This window comes from Capra hircus, chromosome 2 (assembly GCF_001704415.2).
Source record: "Capra hircus breed San Clemente chromosome 2, ASM170441v1, whole genome shotgun sequence".
Taxonomy (NCBI): domain Eukaryota; kingdom Metazoa; phylum Chordata; class Mammalia; order Artiodactyla; family Bovidae; genus Capra; species Capra hircus.
Window position 1 is genome coordinate 132,055,257 of NC_030809.1, and position 22,600 is coordinate 132,077,856.

General features: G+C 43.6%; 1 protein-coding gene across 7 annotated transcripts in view; it reads right to left on the bottom strand.

Moving 5' to 3' along the window:
• Positions 1–16,189, bottom strand: part of SAP130 (Sin3A associated protein 130) — a 75,017-nt gene extending 58,828 nt beyond the window's left edge. For 4 of the 7 annotated variants that reach the window (XM_018065915.1, XM_018065901.1, XM_018065912.1 and 1 more), the window contains exons 1-7: positions 16,008–16,189; positions 14,258–14,375; positions 7,094–7,329; positions 6,228–6,386; positions 4,922–5,033; positions 3,795–3,919; positions 2,124–2,248 (exon numbers count right to left, since the gene is read on the bottom strand). In XM_018065915.1, the coding sequence (XP_017921404.1) occupies positions 2,124–2,248; positions 3,795–3,919; positions 4,922–5,033; positions 6,228–6,386; positions 7,094–7,329; positions 14,258–14,369 (869 nt within the window). In that variant the 5' untranslated portion in view covers positions 14,370–14,375; positions 16,008–16,189. Of the gene's footprint in view, positions 1–2,123; positions 2,249–3,794; positions 3,920–4,921; positions 5,034–6,227; positions 6,387–7,093; positions 7,330–14,257; positions 14,376–15,166; positions 15,450–16,007 lie in introns of those variants that run through there. The other 3 variants (XM_018065908.1, XM_018065920.1, XM_018065918.1) reach the window with 3 other exon arrangements.

Sequence of the window (22,600 nt, forward strand, 5' to 3'; positions counted from 1 at the left end):
ATTACATCTCTTTGTACCTCAGACAATATAGTCTATTACCAAAAAGCAAAGTGTCTTCATTTTATTGAAGAGGGGACTAAGGATTAGATTAATTTTAACACTTGCCGAAGTTTACACACGGAGAAGGAAATCCACTCCAGAGTTCTTGCCTGGGGAATCCCATGGACAGAGGAGCCTGGTGGGCTACGGTCCATGGGGTCACAAAGAGTCAGACATGACTAAGTGACTAACACACAAGTCACTAGTAAATGACACAGCTAGTAAATGGCAGAGCTAGTGGGTAAAGTTAAGTCCTAGGCACATTTTTGCATTTAAGTGTTGCCTTCTTCTCATTGTATTTATTCCCCCTGGATAGACTCAGTTACCTAAAGCTTCAACTACAGCCTGTGTTAATGACATCAAAATCCTGTATCTCAGGCAAAGACATCTTTTCAATAACCTGTTGCTACAGCCACTTGATTATTTCACAGATAAACTCAGTATCCCAAAACTCAACCTTCTCTCTAAAGTCTGCTTTCTTTCCCTTGCCTCCTTTTCATTTACTTGGTCAAACAAGGAAGAAACCAAGAAGGCTTCTCAGACTGTTTCCAACCGATAGACAAGTCTTACAGATGGTCTCTAGTTCTTGACAGCTCTGCCCTACACATCCACTATCTCTTCTTTTGTTCAGCGAATCACTTCTTGTTTACACTGCCAAAGCCCCTTCCCTGGCACCCACATAAGCAATGGCAAGAACCAAGGAAGACTAGAATTCTGCATGCTCCCAGGAAGACTCACCCCACTGCCTTCCCCCATGGCCCTACAAGCATATTAATGGTGAAGGCTGTGTGGACAAATAACATCGTGTCTTATCCCTACTGAGTCATTCACAAAAAGCACTGGTGACCATCCCTCACGGACCAGACTCTTTCCCTGTATGGCCTGTAAATCAACTGTACTATCTTCATTTTTCAAACGTTGAATCTTTCCGCTATACCCTCTGGACTCACAATCGGTCTTTAGCTAAATCCCCTATACCCTCAACCTCTTCTGTGAATATATCCACTATCTTCCTGCCCTAATGAATCTTGGTTTTCCCTCAAGAACACTGCCTCCCTCAACAGACCTCTCAACTGGGAGCCATTTTCTCTCTCAAAAACTTCTTCCTCATCCATGCTTTCTTCCTGAATTATATCGTCCAGAACATTTCCATGGACTCCAGATTCATATATTGACTTTTCTCAACATCTCCACTTGGGGGGCTCAGAAGTCAGAACAACCTTAAAATGCTCCAGATCAAAGTCTGGAATTCCTGCCCCAAACCTGCTCCTCACATTGCTCCTCATCTCAAGTTAAGGCAACTCCACTCTCCCAGCTGCAGAGCCAACCAGTGCTGGCATAATCCTGACTGTTCTCATTCTCCCATAACCCCATATGTAATTCCTCAGAAACCCTCCTGACTACCTGCAAAATTCTACTCAGAATCTAACTATGTCTTCTTACCTCCAACTATCATCTCTCTGGATTCCTGCCATCCCCTTCTAAACAATGTTTCTAACTTGGCCTCCTCGCAGCCTACTCTCTCCAGCAACCAGGCTGATCCAACTAATTTAGATTGTGGTGATGCTTTGCTCCAAACTCTGCTAAGGCTTCCCTTTAAATATACTCCTGTCTCAGGCCCTTTGCTTTTACTGTTCCCACTGCTTAGAACACTCTTATCCCAGACATCCAGAGGGCTCATTTACCGTATCTTTCCATTTTCTGTTCAAATGTATCCTTATCAACAAAGCCCTCCCTGATCACCATATATGGAATAGTTAAGCCCCTTGCACTGCCTACCTGTCACTCCAAATCCCATTTGCCTTACCAAATTTTTCCCCAAAGCACTCTCTGCCACTTAAAAAAACATGTATTTTTCAACTGCATGTCTCCAGTCATAGTTTCAAAAAGAGAAACTCTATGAGGGCAGGAATTTCTTTTTATTTGTTCATTGCTTTAACCTCAGGACGCAGAACACTACCATGGCTCATTAAAAAAAAAGCACTCAAGAAATATTGAGTCGAATGAAGGAATGAAAGAAGGAATAAAGAAGAGATAAGAAGGGAAGATGACAAGACGGCTGATCCTCAGATCCCCAAATATACCTAAGTGTGGAATCAGTGGCATGGGCTGCTGTCGTAGTAATGACTGGAGACTGAGCTCTCGTGGCTGACACGGTTGCTACCACAGCAGGAGGGATGGTATTAGAGGTGGTCACAGGTGGACGAGACTAACAAGAGAAGAGAAAAAAAAATACTTCACTTAAAAAGCGAAATAAAGTATGCCAAAAACCTCAAGTACAATGTGAAACCCGGGTCTCTAAATAAGTATGTTTATATCCAAATGAAAGTAAACGCTAACCTTTCTCATTAAGGAACTCTTTTCAGATAGGTTGTTAGAAGGCAAAGAGTCAGAATTGTCCCAAAAAACCCAATTCTGACTGGACAGTACACGAGTCCCTCCTCTTCCAATATGACCAGACTCAAAATTCTGTCTTACAATTAGCACAAACTGGAAGCTAACCCTTCAGCTCTAGCTACCACAGATCTGGTGCTGGTCCGAGTAGACACTTTCCATGACTATAGAATCTTTCACAGAACTAGACGGAACTGCTGGCTCGCACGCTAGAAAAGCGAATACCTGGAAACAGCATTCTTTACCCGCGGAAAATGCAGGTCCCAGGCGCTCTCATGTGGATACACTTCCCTCACTCCTATGTCCGAGAGTCCAATCCTCACCTGCAAACTAACTCCACACCGGACTGCCCCTGTCTGCTGCCAGTTCCCTCCATCGGCTGAGCTCCAGGGTAGTCCCTCTGTCCCGATCCTGACGCGTGCAGGTAACCCGGCCAGCTGTGCCCACTCCTGCTCCGCTTCCCACCGCAGACCTCGGCCCACCGCACTGCTCTGACGGTCTGTCGTCTCACACCAGGTCTGCTGAGCTGTCCTCCTCACTAGCGAGCTCCTTACCGCGGTCCTCTTCTTTTTCCAATCCTTCTTAACATACACTTCTGGGGCCCTAGTCTAGTCTCCAAATGTTTTTTATTAGCCAGCAAGATCGTTTAATGTGAAAGCTCTAGGCTAGATATAGCTTACCCCGCCTTCTAATCAGCATTTTCTCATACATCTTAAAGCTGTTTCACACATGCTGCCAGCCTTCCCCCTAGAGGCACTGAACTTCCATGTCCTGTACACAGCTCAGCCAAATTAAACTTTCAGAGATATTCATATATCGCTATACTTAAAAAATGAAGTAGCTCTCTACCGTGTAAAAAACCAAGTTTATACTCTTAGAGTCTCAAACTTAGAGACATGGTATCACACAGTAATACGTTATACTGAGGCCACAGATTTCCTTGAAAAACGTATCTTCTTCAAACTAGATATGTATGTGCATAAAAATGTGCTTAAAATGTTTACAGGTTCACGTATCCCTATCCAAATCAGAATTACTTAGTTCTAACTAGTGTTTACTCCACACTGTGTACAACCAACTGCCAGCTCTCTTGCCTTGTTCAGAACACTGCTCCCTTCACTCCGCGTCACTTCTCTGAATCCCCACTGCCACACCCATCCCAACAGAAAGCCTGGCCTCCCTACCTCTCTCCTAAATTCTCACAGCAGACCACATGACACGTATATAATTCAGCCTGCTCTACATCCTGGCAACTAGATCGAAAGTCACTGAAAGTTTAAGGACTCATGCAGTGCCCAGCAGAGCGAGCAGCTTAGAGCGGCCCTGACACTTGCTGGCCGGCTCCCCGCAGCCCCGCGTGCCTGGATGGGCTGGTGGATGATGTGCTGCACTGCCGGCTGAGCTGCAGCAGCGTTTGGCAGCTGCGAAGTGGGTCTCAGGACCGTGGTCACTTTAGAACTGGACATCACTGCAGCAGCAGCTGCTCCTGGAAAAAGAGCATTTTTTCATTAGTATGGCTTCTGGGCTCACAATTTAAACAGCTGCAATTCTATTCCCCAGAAGCTCGGTATGTCAGTATTTAGCTTGGGTGCTTTATGTGTATTTCCCATTTCATCACATAGGAAATTAAGAAATTAAGAAAACGTGCACTCAAGGGCTGAAGTTGAGGTTAACAACCTGTATTGCTTCTTCAAGGATGTTCTTTAATGAAACTGGCTTCTTGGTTTGACTACAGGTGCACAGCAGTGAGGCACAGCACAGCGCTGCTGCCCTGGCTCAGGCCGAGGCTCCGGCAGGTAGGCCAGCAGACAGCTGCATTCGCGCGAGCCACCACAGCCTCTGAACCATCAGTGCCCATGTCAGCACTGAGAAAAGGGCACATGCACTAGCTTCGACCTCACCAGACTCCCCTGCAGCATCTGAACCTCATTCTGAGAACCGCTAAGGGATGTTAAGAGACAGCATCCACTAGCATGCTTTTGCCAAAATAATTTTATCCTTTCTCATAGGAGATGACAATTTCTGACCAAGTAGTTGAAAACTCTCACTAAACTTAACACTGTACAAACTATTAGAATGTAATTGCAAGAACAAATTCAGCTTATTGCCAGATGAACAGAGATTTGAGTAACCATTTCCATTAAACTTCAAAAATGCTCAGTATTAACATTCGTGAGTTATTTATTAAAAATGGAGACCATATTTAGATTACCATAGCTTTTAGGAGCTCCTCATTACTAAAGGACAGTTTTTAGACCATACTAAAAATCTGAATTGCTTTAAGTTTACACACAGACACATACTTGTTATTTAGACTATAATAAGCAACTGTTAGGTCATGCTAAAAATGTGCATTTATCTAAGTTTATTTTTCTTGTCCTGCAGCTTTAAAAAGCTCATTCTGGATATGCTTTGTGTTACTGTATCTTTTACCAAATGTATACCTGTCATTGCATTTCAAGAGTCTGGACAAAACATGCAGCCTTACCTCGAGGTAAATGAGACGCTCCAATGTGAAGAGGGGGCCCAGGAGCATTGCTGCGGATGATAGACATCTGTACGTTTGTGGTCATGATGTGATGCAGGTTACTGGGATGTCCCTTCAAAAAATAGGATGGGATGTTACTTCCAGGTGTCTGGTCTTAGCCATGAGTGCTCAGGCATTGCTTCTAGGAAGCCAGCTGCCTCTAAATGTGGGCTGGGTTGCTCCTTATAGACAGTGAGCACTCAAGGGACAGGACATTAGCTTTCTTTACACAGCACACTGCACGATGACCTGGGCCAGCAGGCATGTGGTGACGGGGGGACCCATCGGCTGCCTCGGGTCCTAGCTACTGCTACGTCTCTGTCACTGATGACACATTTGACCGAATCCCTACAGACACCCGCGTTTCCAGCAGTGGTCTTTCACCCTTGTTTTCTCTGTCTTGGCCAACAGCTTACTTTTTCTTACTCTCACTATTTCCTTTGCATGCCACTACATTCACGGATTCTGTATGCCAGCCAGGATTTCTAAGTAAATCCAGTCAACATCCAATGGGCATTCCCCTGCGAGTTCTTCAGCTTACCCCTCAGCGTCCCTTCCTCACACTCGCCCAACCCTGATGCCAGTGCTTCTCAGGTGGACGTTTCAGCACTTCTGGGAGTATTCAGCAGTATGACAAAATGAAAAAACCACAGTGCATCTTTTTGGAACACCAATTTTTTTCTTGTAAACTTTAAGGAGAAGTTCTGAGATTCAGTTTTCATTGGTAAGTAATTTAAAATATTTAAAGAAATAAAATGCATATAGTGGAGGAGGATTACAATTAACAAAATGAAGCTAAATGTGAGACTTTAAAATAAATGTTCACGACTGGTAGGATGCTGAGGGAACCTGTCGTTGCCCAACAAGATATGCATTACTCTCCCCAGAGGATAACCTAAAGAAGCACTGCTACTGCGAGGCTGCTCTTAACCCGCTGGAGTTCAGTACCGATAAACCAAGCACAACTGGACTCTGAGCTCAAAGTCATGGGCTGTCTTATCTAGGTTTGTTTCTCACACTGCGGATAGAACCTCGCACACAGCAGATACTCAATACATATGGGCTACATGACAAGACCACTGTGCGTGTTGGTCTCACTCCCTATGCCATCCCTCTCTGTCAACTCTTCTCTCGTCCCCTTGCAGATACTGTGACTAGTTAATTTTTTAACTTAGTCCAGTGCCTAATGTACTGCTGGCATTCAATAAATAATGCTGAACACTCTGGCAGCTCAGTTTGAAAATCAGCAAATTAAGAGGAAAAAGACCTGTTGTCCACTGATTGTTGCCACAGGAATGGCTGAAGCTTGAGGGATGCTACTCTCCATGGTAACGGTAACCTGCCCTGGAACCTTGGGGGGAAGTGACAAGGCAGAAGGTGGAGCAGGAGCAATGGGACGGCTAGGCATGGTGGGCTTCGGGGGCGGCTGCGAACAGAAAACCACATGAAACATATCAATAGCTTTTTACTAGTGATGCGTTTCATTCTATATACACACACAAACCAAACCTGGAGAATGCCAGGAAAGATGCTAGAAGCCTTGTATGTTTTATCTCTTAGCATCACAGCCTCTCCACTGAAGTACTACCATTTCCATTTTACAGATGTGCAAACATACAAAGCAAGGCTAAGTTTCTGGCTCAAAGCCACACAGACAATAAAAACGAGAAATGGGAAGAAAGCCCAGGTCTGTATGGCTCACCCCACATTCTTTCTTCTATACTGTGCTGCTTCCCCAAGTCTGGGAGGAAGTAAACAAAACTCCCAGTAACTAAAACATATCCACAAGGTAATACACACAAGGCGATGTTCTCAGATATCCCCAGATTAGCAAATAAAACCTTGGAAAAGAATGCCACTCCAAGATAAAAGCTACACTAGTATGCCCGTAACTTCTGAATAAAATCTATGTCAATATGGATACTAGAAAAGATCCTGTGATGCCAACTGCCCCGTGGCACTGGACTAGGCACTGCAGAACAGCGGAACTCTGAGTTACAGGCAGGAGCTGGACTGACGGGTCAACAAGAAAAAGCTACAATCCTAGATCTAGCCTACGACTTTGTGAGCATTGTCAGAAATACTAGCCAGTCTAGCTGCGGTTTAATGCGAAATTTTAAACCTCTCCATTACCTTCATAAGTCCCTCCGAAAATGAGAGTGGCACTGCTGGCGTCAGGTGTGCTGGTGGGGCTGCCACTGTGACAGGCGTGCCCGAGGCGACAGCATGGTGTGTAGACAACATCTGCACCTGCGGGTAGGGCCTTACCACAACAGGTTCCTGCTTCTCTTCACGGGACTGTAAGGAGCTGCTGGAACCCAAGTGCTCCCTGGCAGCGACTTCAGCATCTCGACTAGATTCATCGTTGACTAGTGAAGACATGAAGGAGAAAGAATGAGCTCAAGTAGCTGAAATTCTAATAGGAGATGTAAGACAATTTCATTTAAAATATTTATTTAAAAAGTTATAAAAACTTAATATTAAAAAGATTACTTTAGTTCTTAAGTCTAGGAACATATAATATTTAAAAACAAATTTCTCAGTCCATATCCCTACAGAGTGAACAAGTAAAGCTCTACTGTTACTATGATGTATGCACTCTCTGAGATTCAACAATCCCACTTGTAGGGATGTATCTTATAGAGCCTATGTATAAAATGAGTTGCTGATGCTGCTAAGTCGCTTCAGTCGTGTCCGACTCTGCGCGACCCCATAGACGGGCAGCCCACCAGGCTCCCCCGTCCCTGGGATTCTCCAGGCAAGAACGCTGGAATGGGTTGCCATTTCCTTCCCCAATGCATGAAAGTGAAAAGTGAAAGTGAAGTCGCTCAGTCATGTCTGACTCTTAGCGACCCCACAGACGGCAGCCCACCAGGCTCCCCCATCCCTGGGATTCTCCAGGAAAGAACACTGGAGTGGGTTGCCATTTCCTTCTCCAATGCATGAAAGTGAACAGTGAAAATGAAGACACTCAGTCATATCCGACTCTTAGCGACCCCATGGACTGCAGCCTACCAGGCTCCTCCGCCCATGGGATTTTCCAGGCAAGAGTACTGGAGTGGGTTGCCGGGTACAAGTTATTTGTTTCAACATTTTTATACCAGGGAAGGAACTGAAAAAAACCTACATGTCCATCAACAGTGATCTGGTTATATAAATTATGGCACACTCACACACTACACCAGCACGCAAATATAAACAAAGCAGGAAAATTTTTTAGGTACTCTTATGGAAAAAATGGATAATATCTATTATGAAAAGGATGTATGAAAATAGCCAGGTATAGCACAGAGAAAAAATAAAATACACACAAACATAAACACATTAATATTGGAACAGTGATAACGTATCTCCAAATCACCTTGGTTGCCTGAAGGGAAAGAAAGCGGTGAGTAGGGGACAGGGAGAAGAGATACTCTTTAGTGTATACTCTTTTTTTTTTGGAATTTTGGACCATGAGCACTTGCAACGTATTTAAAAGTTAAAAAAAAAAAATTCAAGGAACTAATGTAAATGAATGAGGAGAGACTGTGAAAATATTAATTTGACTATCATTTTCCTAAAACAATGCTATTTTTCTGAATATAAAGATTACACTTAAAAAATTTTTTTTAATTATTTGGAAAACTATACAGAAGGTAAAACTGCTCCTAAAGTCTATCCCCTAAAAGCTCCAAGTTACTCTTTTGGTAAAACCTCAGACACTTCTCGGCTCTTTGATTTTAGGCGGGTTTTTATTTATTTTTGGTGTGCCGCATTGCATGTGGGGTATTAGTTCCCTAAGCAGTGACTGAACCCATGAACCCTGTAGTGGAAAACAGATCTTAGGCCCTGGGCTGCCAAGGAAGTCCTTATTTAACTATAACCTTCATAAAACAAGAGCACAAATATTAATTTTATAGCTTAGTGAACTTTCACAAACGGAATACACTTGAGTTACCAGCACCTGGATCAACCAGCAGAACACTACTGGCTCCCCAGAAACCCTCTGTCAGCCTGATTCCAGTCACTGCTCCTCCCAGTGACACTCACCATGCTAACTCCTAACACTACAGGTTACTGCTATCTTATTTCTGAGCTCTATATAAATACACTTTTATACCAAATGGTTGTGTCCTGCCTCTTTCACTTACAGGTATGAGACTTCATCCATGTTACTCCATGTAGCTGTAGATCTTTCATTCTCAGTACAGTATGCCAACTCTTGAATAAATCACAAATTATCCATTTTACTGCCAGGAGGCAGTTAGTTTTCAGTTCTTTCACTATTTATGAATAGGAATGCTAGGAATATTCATGTACATCTTTTGGTGGACATTCATATCATTTCTATTAAATACATATATATACCTAAGAGAGAAATCACTAAGTAATAGATGTATACTGTATCATTTTAAAAGGGCTAAATGGAATTTCACTGCATAGCTGTACTACAGTTTTTTAAACCATTGTATCACAGATGAGCTTTTAGGTAATTTCCAAATTTCTGCTATTATCAACGACTATGGAATAAATAACCACATGCACTCTGAGTCCTTGTTCAATGACCTGCTCAGGAAAAAATCAGAATTTTTTTTCTTGTAGGAAAAATGTGCTGGGGGAAAAGATTAAAGTATATTTTATATTTTGTTACATATTGACTTTTCTCCTAGATTTTAAAAAAATTTAATTTTTATTTTTAAAAATTTTGATTTTTAAAAGCATTTTATTGAGGTATAATTTGCATACAATAAAACAGCTATTCTAAGAGAGTTCAATGTTTTTTTTTAACATTCCCAGCAACATTTGGTGGCACTAGTGGTAGAGAACCCACCCGCCAATGCAGGAGATGTAAGAGAAACGGGTTTGATTCCTGGGTCGGGAAGATCCCCTGGAGAAAAGCATGGCAACCCACTCTAGTATTCATGCCTGGGGAATCCTATGGGCAGAGGAGCCTGGCAGGATACAGTCCATAGGGTCGCAAAGAGTCAAACACAACTGAAGTGATTTAGCATGCGTTCACCAACAAATTAGCAGATTGGTTAGGTCAAATAGTAAACTTCATATGAAACTGTCAAATTACTTTCCAAAGTGGCTGACTCATCTGAAGTTTCCACCAGCAGTGTATTAGTGGTCCAGTTGCTCCTCATCCTCACCAATTCCTGATATGCAGACATTTTAGTGGGTGTGTACTGGGTATCTTATTGTGGTTTTAATTAACATTTCCATGGTGACTAGTAATGTTAAAGTTCTTTTTATATGATCACAGGTCATATTTCACAAAAGGAAATATATGTTCATATCTCTCGATCTTTTTTAATCAATCGGCCTTACTGAAGTATAATTTACATATAAAATCTACTAATTTGTTCTATAAAAGTAAATGCACATAAACGTATTCAGTATTGTAATCACAACACAATCACGACACAGAACACTGTCTATTACTCTAACAAGTTCATTCACGCCCCTTTGCAGTCAATTCCCTCCCCTCCCATCCCTACTCCTTAGAAACCACTGATCTTCATTCTATCACTATTGTTTGGTCTTTTCTGGAATTTCACAGAAATAGAACCACACAATAAGTGGTCCTTTGGGTCTGGCTTCTTTCTCTCAATAAAATGCTTCTGACGCGCCTCCATTTTATTACATGTAATGCTAGTTTGCTTCTTTTCATTACTGAGTAGAATTCTACTGTATGGATTAAACCAAACTTTGCTCATCCAGTCACCAGTTGATAAAATCTGGGTTCTTTCCAGTGTTTGGCTATCATGAATAAGGCTTCTATGAACCACTGAGAAAGTCTCTGTATGTGTGACACATTTATCTTGGGTAAATACCTAGGAATGAGATTGCTGGGTTGTATGGTAAGCTCTTGTTTAATTTTTTAAGACACTGTATCAAACTGTTTTCCAAAGTGGCTACAGTATTTTGCATTCCCACCAATACATGGTTTCTACCTGCTCCACAAACACGTCAAAACTTGGTACTGCCAGTCTTTTTTAGTCATTCTGGTAGGCGTACAGTAGTTTCTATTGTTTTTAATTTACATTGCCCTGGGAGTAATACAGCTTAATTTTTTAATGTGTTTATCTTGCTTTTATAGCATCTTTGATGAAGTATCTATTCAAATATTTTGCCCATTAAAAAAAAAACCAAGCCAGCTGTTTGTCTTTTTGCTTTTGTGTTACAAGAGTTTTTTTAACGTATTTGGGATGTAAGTTCTTTGTTGATACATTTATCACAAATGTCCTCTCTCACTTGGTGGCTTGCCCTTTTATTTTACTTAATGATATCTTTTGCAGAGCAGTCATTTCAGTACAACATATTAGTTGTCTCCTTTATAATCAGCATTTTTTGTGCCCTAAGCAATTTTTACTTACTCCAAAGTAACAAGTAGTTTCTTCTATGTTTTCTTTTATAAATTTTAAATTTTATATTTAGGTTCACAATTAAACATTGAGTTAATTTATATGCATGGTGGACATAGAGGTCAAGGTTCATTTTCTTTTCATATGAATATTCTAGTGTTCTAATACTATTTTGTCAATACCCTATTGAATTCTCTATGTACTTTTATCAAAAATCAATTAACCATCATGTGGTTAATAAATCACTGCAGTTTGTTTCTGGATCCTCTAGTGAGTTCCAATGACCCAGCGATTTATGCCAATTTAACAATGTCTTCATTAGTGCAGCTTTATACCAAGTCTTGTAGTAAGGCAGCAGAGAAAAGGCAGCTTTCTTCTTTTTTGTCCAAATTGCTTTGGCTATTCTAGGTCCTTTGGTTTCTACATAAATTTCAGATTCAGCTGTCAGTTTTTAGAAAAGTACCTGATGTGAATTTGATTAGGATTTATATGAATCTACAGGTCCCTCTGGGTAAAAGAAAATACTGAGTTTTCCAATCTATAAACGTGACAGATCTCTTCATTTACCTAGATCTTTAATTTCTCTCAGCAATGTTTTACATAGTTTTCTAACCCCAGGTCATACACATATTTTGTTAATTTAGTCCTTAGTATTTTTTAGTTTTTTTTAATGCCACCGTAAATGACATTTTTAAAATGTCACTGTTCACTGCTGCTGCTGCTGCGTCGCTTCACTCGTGTTCGACTCTGTGCGACCCCACAGACGGCAGCCCACCAGGCTCCCCCATCCCTGGGATTCTCCAGGCAAGAACACTGGAGTGCGTTGCCATTTCCTTCTCCATCACTGTTCATTACTAGTATTTAAAAATATAACCGATTTCTATACACTAAACTTTTATCTTACAACTTTACTAATTTCACTTATTAGTTCTGACAGCTTTTTAAAACATTCTTTAGTATTTTCTGTATATACGATGACCGTGAATAAAGACCACTTTACTTCTGTCTTTCCATTTTCAATTGATTTTTAACCTTCCTGACTACCCAGATTTTCCTCTAAGTAAAATTTTAAAGAAAATGTACAATTTCATAACTTTCTTCCAAACCTATTTGTCCAGGAAGACTTTGATTTTTAACACTTTCATTAAGTTATAATGCACTGATCATTTTCCATTAAGCTCTTTTTGAAATCATTTATTGTTTCCTTCTAGGTATGTGGAGTTATTTTTATCAGAAAGAAAAAAAAAGTCTTCAAGCAGTAGTTAAGACAATTGATTGTAATCTATACTTTTGAACTGTGAACATGTACTTAAAATCTTGACATGCTTAGGATCCCAAGTTACTTCTTTCAATAAATGCAACAGGAACTACAGAAAGACATCTAACCGCCTAAGGAAAACTTTTGTTTTCTTTCTTAGACCAATTGAAGGAAAAAAGATACACATTTCAGAAGTAAAATTACAGACAATTTTGGCCTAAGTCAATGATTTCCTTCTCAACAAAATCTGAGGGCAATTATTGCTAATTGATATCCTTCTTAATGAGCAGTAGTATAATTCTTACAAATTGATGTTCAAAAATATTCTCTTCACTATGCTCCTTTAAATTATTCTGCTGTGTGAATTCCCTGGCAGTCCAGTGATTAGGGACTTAGCGTATTCACTGCCATGACCCAGGTTAAATTGCTGGTTAAGGAACTAAGGTCACGCAAGCCACACAGCTCGGCGAAAAAAAAAAAATTCCACTGTGAATTTATACGAGAGAAAACACTGTCAAAAATATCTGTTAAAGGGTAAAGAACTTGAGGCAGTTCTATAATAATTTGTTGATGTCTATACTGTAGCAAGAATAGCACATGCAAAGGAATATGGCCAGATAAGTCCTGGCTTTCTTTCTAGGAGGAGGATGCTGAACTGCTGTGGATGATGGAGTCAGTAAGGACTTCCCAAAGAAAAGTGATATCTGAGATGAAACCTCAGGAAAGAACAAAGAATACCTAGATAAGTAACTGTGGAGAGGAAGAAGTAAGACCGTAGCCAAAAAAACCCACACACAAAAAAAGCACAAAAACCAGACTATGTAAAGTCCCAAGGTCGAGAAAATTGGGAACTTATCGCTTATTCAGAAAATGTCAGCAGCTACTGTTAAGTAGGAGGAATACCATGATAAGGAGCACAGAAATCAGGCACTAAAGAAAGGAATAGAAAAAGGAGTACTTTATTTCACTTTGCCAATACAGAAGTAATACTACTTTTTACTTGATATATATAATATACAGATTTGAAGGAGTAACTCAACTTCAGCACTGCTGATTAGACTGGATACTTTGCTGGGGGTGGGGGAGGGCTGTCCTGCATCATGTAGGATATTCAACAGCTTCATCCAAGGCCTCTAAATAAATACCAGATGCCAGTAGCACCCCCTACCTGTGAGAACCAAAACTGTATTCAGACATTGCCAAACATTCCCTGGCCAGCCGAATCATTACCAGCTGAGGCCACTCACTGATCTACAGCATTCAGAGCACAGTTAAAACCCAAGCTGCATATGTGTGTGCATACACATTTTAGAGAAATCTCTTTTCCTGAGCAGTAAGTTACTAAAAGGCAAGTTTCTAAAAGGTAAGTTCCTATGCCTCTGCCCACCCTCATGGCACTGTTATTATACTTCCGAGCCTTAGTTAAATAACAACACATTAATACATTTAAAAAACGTATCTTATAAGCATGCTTTAGGTTTCACCTATACTCTGGCACATGTGAATCAAGTGAGTAAAACAGGACGGAAAAAAAGCCTTATTTACAGTAGAATTGTAATATATCCTTTCTTCAAAGTCAATAACCTAGTATTTACTAAAACCCCACCAAGAATTTGCTATTTTTTAAGTTGGAAAACCTGCAATATTTTAAAAGCAGAAAGCAATGCAGAAAAATGTCACACATCTCACCTGTTGCAGCTGGGTTTATCAATCCTGCAGAACCACTGTTGGCTATCTGTGAAGGAGCCTGGCTTAGCCCGGTGGAAGGGGTTCCTAACCGAGGAAACTGTTGAGAACTCATTTCCACCTGCAGTGCATAGTCACATGGTTATTACTGGATTCTGAGATTAGAACCAATAATGAGAAATTAAAGCATTTTTAGTACCTATGCCTTCTTTTAGGAAAGCAAATGCAGCATCATTGATTGAAAATAATACTTGTGTTCAATATACAGTGCAGAAGTGGTCTAAATCGTTTAAGTTTTCCATGTACATAGGTTCAGTTAATGGTAAAATCGTTTATGTGATACTGAGGGATATAATGACTCCCCCCCCCAAATACTTGTGAACTGCCAAACGAAAAAGTCGACACTACATCGTGTGCAACAGCCACATGACATGTATTAACACAACACATATATTCCTCTGTAAAGTTTCATGACAAATGGCTTGTGCCTTTGAAAGCCAAGCCTCCCACCAAGGTGTACAAAACTGTCATCCGTGTGTCAGGGGAGGAATCGGAAGCAGATGCCCTGTCCTAAGAAAGGATTAGAAACCTTACATCAAGACCTGATCCAAAAGGAATTCTCATGTTTTTCTGCACAGGCCTTCAGTGACGGATTTCATCCCACCCCTTTCACAGACGGCCATCGAGCCAAAGGGAACCGAGTACCTTCACCACCTTCCCTGAAATCGACCCTCACTTTCCCCTCAGGAGCCAAGCTCTGCCGATATCCTCGATAGCCCGCAATCCTACCCCTACCCAGAAGCCCACAGCTGAGATCGGAGAACACGGGTCTCCAGACACATGGGGTCTCTAAGACTTCTCCGGAGAGGGGTTAGGCATTCTGAGGAGCTCAGGACCAGTATGCCTCTTTACCTGCAGCCGCCGCCCGCCGCCCGCCGCTCCCGATTCCACCTCGCCAGGCTGAGAGGGCCGCGGAGGACCCATCTCGCTGGCAGCGCTGGGTTCCGAGGTCGCCGGGAGGGCTCGCGCCGCAGCGCGCCTCGGGCCCGCCGCTGTCCAGCTCCTCTGGCCCCGCTCACCCGGGCCACCCGGCCACCGCTCCGCTCCAGTCCTCTTCCCCCGAACCTGCCCCTACCTCCCCAGTCTGCCCATTGGCCCCACGCCGGGCGCGTCACTCCAGTGCCCGGGCCAATCCACCGCGGTCTGCCAGCTCTGATCCCGCCCCACCCTCCCGCCGACTGCCAGCCAATCAGGCGCGAGCCTCGCCGGGGCAGCCCAAGGCCCTCGAGGCTAAGCCAATAGCAGAGGAAGACAAGCGCTGCCGGCGAAAGGGGCGGGGAGCTAGGAGGCCCCGCCTCGGTCGGGGTCTGAAAGCGGCGGGCGCAGGGCCCGGATGTGGAGAGTCACTTTAAACTGCTCCAGGAGCCAAACTCCTTGGGCCGCCCGCCCGCCCGCGCTCCCCCGGCCTCTCAGCTTCCCCGCCAAGGCCCACGCCCGCCACGCCCCCACGCCCGGATCAGCCCAGCCCTCCCGACGCCTCTCTTTTCCTTGCCGCAGGACACCGGGCCTTTGCCGCCGAGCTAACTGCCATGCTCAGCTCGCGAAAGAGCCCAGATCTACGCCGCAGGAGACGAGGCACCGCTGCCCTTCCCCGGGGACGCGCAGCGGGACGGACGCTGCAGCCCGGCTCGGCCGCCCCGCCCCCTCGTCTCCTCCCCTCCCCTTCGCTCCCGGGCGCCCGTCCCGCCATTACTTGAGTGCTGCGCCAAGTGGCCGCCGCGCCACTTCGAGCTTGCTTCCGTGCGCTCTCCGCCTGTGGAGCCGACGTCCTCGGGCTCTGGGACCGGCCGCCGCCGCCGAGGCGCTAGCACTCTGCCCCCCACCCCTCAACCCAGCGCCGCTGCTTCCGCCGCCGTAACGAGCCCCTCACCCATTGGCTGGATTAGGCCCCGCCCTCCCCCGAGGAAGCCAGTCGCCGCGCAGTGTGAGCGGAGAGCGGACCGGCCAGCCCCTCGCGGCCGCTGAGACCTCTGGGAAATGTAGTCCCTGATGCCTAGAAGGCGGGCCTGGGCGGGGCGTCCTGGTGACCCGGCCCGGGCTGCACACCCCTTTGCTGTCTGGAGTCGATTCTGCCTTTTCCGTGTGCCTAGTAAAAACGTCCCACCCTTTTGCTTCAGCTGATGGCACCAGGTTTCATTTTCTCGAGGGAGGTGCCTCGCGGGAAAAGAGTAATGGAGGCCGACTACAGTGGGCCGAAGGAGCTGCAGGCAGGGCCGAGGGGTTTTCTAACTGTACTTGGTGTTCGCACCGAGGCCATGGCCCGCGAAGCCTGAGCGTCGTGGGAGGATCAGATGCAAGAAACTGGAGCGACTCTGTGGGGTTTACGCTGGACTCCGCGTCAGCAGCTGCTCATCGGGCCGGACCCACCAGAGAGCTGAGCTGAGCACTCTCAGGTTTAAAGCCGGCTCGGAGAGGCGAAGGACTCGGACACGTTGTACCTGCTTAGTTTTTCCAGATTACGAAGAAGCGGAGGGAGTGGTGGTGGTTTGTTGTTTTGTTTAGAATGGAGGGATGGCGTTTATACGGCTGTGCAAGACTTAGTCAAAACTGCCGAAGCAAAATCTGAGTCTGATAAATAGAGATTATGTCTCCCTCCTTCCGTCCCAGATGGTAATTTAGGTCTGGAGTTTTGTGTTAAATAAAAAGGGCTCACATCCTTCCTCCTTTCATGCACAGCTATGTTCTTGCTAGGAAGAGCGTAGCCTGTGGCTACAGGAATGAACCTAAAATACCCCTCTTCTTCCTCAAGCCACTTTCGTTTCTCGCTCTCTTCCCTTCTCGAATTTCTTCTAAAAGTAACTGATGTGATCTACCTTAGCCTCTTCTCCTTAGGCAGTTGATTCTGCTTCTGCCACTGCTTCTCAAACTGCCCCGCTTAAGCTGCCGGTGACTCTCACACCTCACCCAGTAGTCATTGCTTAGTTTTCAGCTTGTCTAGTTTACCAACAGTAGTTCCTCCTTAAAATCTCCTTCCCTATGGGAAAAGAATACTGAAGAATAGATACATGTATATGTGTAATTGAATCATCTTGCTGTTCACCTGTTACATTTAGTCTTTTTCAACTATACTCCAAAAAAAAAACAAAAAAATCTGACAACCTTGTAAATCAACTATAAACTCCTTTGGTCTCCAGAAACACACTCTTTCCTGATGCTACTTCTGTCTCTATTAAGCTCCTTTATGCCTCGCCTTTCTCACATGTACAGCATTCTCCAAGGCTCTAGACCTCTCTCAATGCTATGCCATCGTCCTGGCTAGTTTAATGCGCCCTCAGAGTTTCAAATATAATTTTCAAAAATGACTCAGTTTCATTGGTGTGGTGACCTCTCTCATGCTTTGTACACCTACAGTTCCACAAATATGTCTTCCAAACCCCTGAAACTTAACATATTGGACACTTTTATTGACTTGCCTCACCTCTGTACTCCTGATTTCTGGGTTTGGTTAATGGCAGTGGCATCACCATCCATCCTTTCTGCCTTTGGTTTTATTCTTGTTGGTTTCCACTCTTCCATCTTCCAGAGTCAGCTTATGGATTTCTGTACTTCCTTTCCTGTTGCATTCATAGACTTGGCTCAACATTTCCTTAATTCCTGTCTGGACTTTACTAGTGTTGCCTCCACTTAGATCTCTTCCTACCCCCAACCTGTCCTCCATAGAGTTCTTTTTCTAAAGCATTCCTCTGACTCTGTTATTCCTATCCACGATGTTCTGGTGACTTTAGAATCTATTAATATTCCAAATCCCTAAACCCAGTTCAAAGGCTGGGTTTAGTCCCTCCTGCCTCTCACGTATGGTTGAGTACTGTCTCAACCATAATTTCCACCTGTTCTCCACACAGCTTGGCTTCCAAGCTTTTGCTTAAGCTTTGCCTTCTGTAGGCCCCGCCTTTCAGCCGGCATATAGTGGAGTGCTGCCCATTTCACAGTGCCTAAGTGGAAAAAAAAATGATTTATCTTCTCCAAGAAACCTTCCTTGAATTCCTCTCTTTCCCATAGACTACAGGATACTTCCTTAGATATTTCTTCAGTACCTCTGTTATAGCACTAATACATCTACCCTGTCTTCTTCCTGGATTAGGCAGAGAGATAAATTATTCCTCTTTATATCTCCCATCAGCAGGAAGGAGTCGATAAATACTTGCTAAGTATAATCTCAAACACATCCATAGTACATGAATGCAATCCACATTTTCATTAGTTACTGCTTTATTTGTTTATGTCTCTAGTCCACATAACGGATACTTGAAGGAAAATAGATGTTTCACCCCTGGTTGAGTTGCTAGGGTTTAGGATTCCCCTTCACTGAACGTGGTGTGCTGAAAACAGCCTCTGTGTAGCACATCCAGGTTGAACTTTCCACACTTTGCAGGTCTTCAAGCACCCTCTGCCAGTTGCAGGGGCTTATTAGTATCTTGGGTTCTTGAAGAAAGTAGTTTGGATGGATTGAACAGAGACACCATTAGGCACCACATCTGCTGGGTGGTTCTCTGGTAACAAAGAAGATTCTCAGTGCAAGTGTTCTGTAGTCAGTCAGATATCGGTGGGTGATCTGCACCCTCTGGTCTGCAGGTATCAGTGAAGCTCTCTGTGGTCTCTGCCACTGAACCCAGTTGGTTCTCAGTCCACCTTGTGGGGTCTGATGATACTGACTCTTTGGTTCCTGAAAGTCTAGGTTCTGCCTTTGGTCCAACAGCCAATAAAGTATAGTTCCTTCCAGTTAACTCATCTGAAAAATGAGAGTATCATTGTTTTTGTTTTTTGTTATTTGATCACTAAGTCGTATCCAACTCTTTGTGATCCCGTGGACTGTAACCCTGTGAGCTTACTCACAACCATTGTTTTTATTACCTTCATCTGGTTTGTTATCCAGACCAAACTCAGACTGTCTCCTCCAAAGTATGGTGGATGGACTCTAAAAGTGAAGTGAAAGTTGCTCAGTCGTGTCCGACTCTTTGTGACCCCATGGACTATACAGTCTATGGAATTCTCTAGGCCAGAAAACTGGAGTGGAATCCAGGTCTCCTGCACTACAGGTAGATTCTTTACTAGCTGAGCCACAAGAGAAGCCCAGACAGACTCTAGGACGACCTCTAATGATCCCACTGTTAGCGCTCATGTCCTTTTGCAATCTCTTTCCATTGTATGTGACAGGACCTGTGACTCTTCTAATAAATAGAATATGGCAAAGGTCACTTCCTTGACCACGTTACATTGTAGAAAACTTTCTCTTGCTGCAAGACAGTCTCAGTTCAGTGCAGTTCAGTCACTCAGTCGTATCCGACTCTGCGACCCCATGAATCGCAGCACGCCAGGCCTCCCTGTCCATCACCATCTCCCGGAGTTCACTCAGACTCACGTCCATCGAGTCCGTGATGCCATCCAGCCATCTCATCCTCTGTCATCCCCTTTTCCTCCTGCCCTCAATCCCTCCCAGCATCAGAGTTTCTTCCAATGAGTCAACTCTTCACATGAGGTGGCCAAAGTACTGGAACTTCAGCTTTAGCATCATTCCTGCCAAAGAAATCCCAGGGTGATCTCCTTCAGAATGGACTGGTTGGGTCTCCTTGCAGTCCAAGGGATTCTCAAGAGTCTTCTCCAACACCACAGTTCAAAAGCATCAATTCTTTGGCGCTCAGCCTTCTTCACAGTCCAACTCTCACATCCATACATGACCACAGGAAAAACCATAGGCTTGACTAGACGGACCTTAGTTGGCAAAGCAATGTCTCTGCTTTTCAATATACTATCTAGGTTGGTCATAACGTTTCTTCCAAGGAGTAAGCATCTTTTAATTTCATGGCTGCAGTCACCATCTGCAGTGATTTTGGAGCCCCCCAAAATAAAGTCTGACACTGTTTCCACTGTTTCCCCAACTATTTCCCATGAAGTGATGGGACCGGATGCCATGATCTTTGTTTTCTGAATGTTGAGCTTTAAGCCAACTTTTTCACTCTCCTCTTTCACTTTCATCAAGAGGCTTTTTAGCTCCTCTTCACTTTCTGCCATAAAGGTGGTGTCATCTGCATATCTGAGGTTATTGATATTTCTCCCGGCAATCTTGATTCCAGCTTGTGTTTCTTCCAGTCCAGAGTTTCTCATGATGTACTCTGCATAGAAGTTAAATAAGCAGGGTGACAGTATACAGCCTTGACGTACTCCTTTTCCTCTTTGGAACCAGTCTGTTGTTCCATGTCCAGTTCTAACTGTTGCTTCCTGACCTGCATACAGATTTCTCAAGAGGCAGGTTAGGTGATCTGGTATTCCCATCTCTTTCAGAATTTTCCACAGTTTATTGTGATCCACACAGTCAGAGGCTTTGGCATAGTCAATAAAGCAGAAATAGATGTTTTTCTGGAACTCTCTTGCTTTTTCCATGATCCAGTGGATGTTGGCAATTTGATCTCTGGTTCCTCTGCCTTTTCTAAAACCAGCTTGAACATCAGGGAGTTCATGGTTCACGTATTGCTGAAGCCTGGCTTCAGAATGTGGTCCACCGGAGAGAGGAATGGCAAACCACTTCAGTATTCTTGCCTTGAGAACCCCATGAACAGTATGAAAAGGCAAAATGATAGGATACCAAAAGAGGAACTCCCCAGGTCAGTAGGTGCCCAATATGCTACTGGAGATCAGCGGAGAAATAACTCCAGAAAGAATGAAGGGATGGAGCCAAAGCAAAAACAATACCCAGCTGTGGATGTGACTGGTGATGGAAGCAAGATCTGATCCTGTAAAGAGCAATATTTCATAGGAACCTGGAATGTCAGGTCCATGAATCAAGGCAAATTGGAAGTGGTCAGACAAGAGATGGCAAGGGTGAACGTCGACATTCTAGGAATCAGCGAACTAAAATGGACTGGAATGGGTGAATTTAACTCAGATGACCATTACATCTACTACTGCGGGCAGGAATCCCTCAGAAAAAATGAAGTAGCCATCATGGTCAACAAAAGAGTCTGAAATGCAGTACTTGGATGCAATCTCAAAAACGACAGAATGATCTCTGTTCATTTCCAAGGCAAACCATTCAATATCACAGTTATCCAAGTCTATGCCCCAACCAGTAATGCTGAAGAAACTGAAGTTGAACGGTTTTATGAAGACCTACAAGACCTTTTAGAACTAACACCCAAAAAAGATGTCCTTTTCATTATAGGGGACTGGAATGCAAAAGTAGGAAGTCAAGAAACACCTGGAGTAACAGGCAAATTTGGCCTTGGAATGCAGAATGAAGCAGGGCAAAGACTAATAGCATTTTGCCAAGAAAATGCACTGGTCATAGCAAACACCCTCTTCCAACAACACAGGAGACGACTCTACACATGGATATCACCAGATGGTCAACACCGAAATCACATTGATTATATTCTTTGCAGCCAAAGATGGAGAAGCTCTATACAGTCAACAAAAACAAGACAGGAGCTGACTGTGGCTCAGATCGTGAACTCCTTATTACCAAATTCAGACTCAAATTCAAGAAAATAGGGAAAACTGCTAGACCATTCAGGTATGACCTAAATCAAATCCTTTATGATTATACAGTGGAAGTGAGAAATAGATTTAAGGGCCTAGATCTGATAGACAGAGTGCCTGATGAACTATGGATGGATGTTCGTGACATCGTACAGGAGACAGGGATCAAGACCATCCCCTTGGAAGAGAAATGCAAAAAAGCAAAATGGCTGTCTGAGGAGGCCTTACAAATAGCTGTGAGAAGAAGAGAGGCGAAAAGCAAAGGAGAAAAGGAAAGATATAAGCATCTGAATGCAGATTTCCAAAGAACAGCAAGAAGAGATAAGAAAGCCTTCTTCAGTGATCAATGCAAAGAAATAGAGGAAAACAACAGAATGGGAAAGACTAGTGATCTCTTCAAGAAAATTAGAGCTACCATGGGAACATTTCATGCAAAGATGGGCTCGATAAAGGACAGAAATGGTCTGGACCTAACAGAAGCAGAAGATATTAAGAAGAGGTGGCAAGAATACACGGAAGAACTGTACAAAAAAGATCTTCACGACCCAGATAATCATGATGATGTGATCACTTATCCAGAGCCAGACATCTTGGAATGTGAAGTCAAGTAGGCCTTAGAAAGCATCACTACGAACAAAGCTAGTGGAGGTGATGGAATTCCAGTGGAGCTATTTCAAATCCTGAAAGATGATGCTGTGAAAGTGCTGCACTCAATATGCCAGCACATTTGGAAAACTCAGCAGTGGCCACAGGACTGGAAAAGGTCAGTTTTCATTCCAATCCCAAAGAAAGGCAATGCCAAAGAATGCTCAA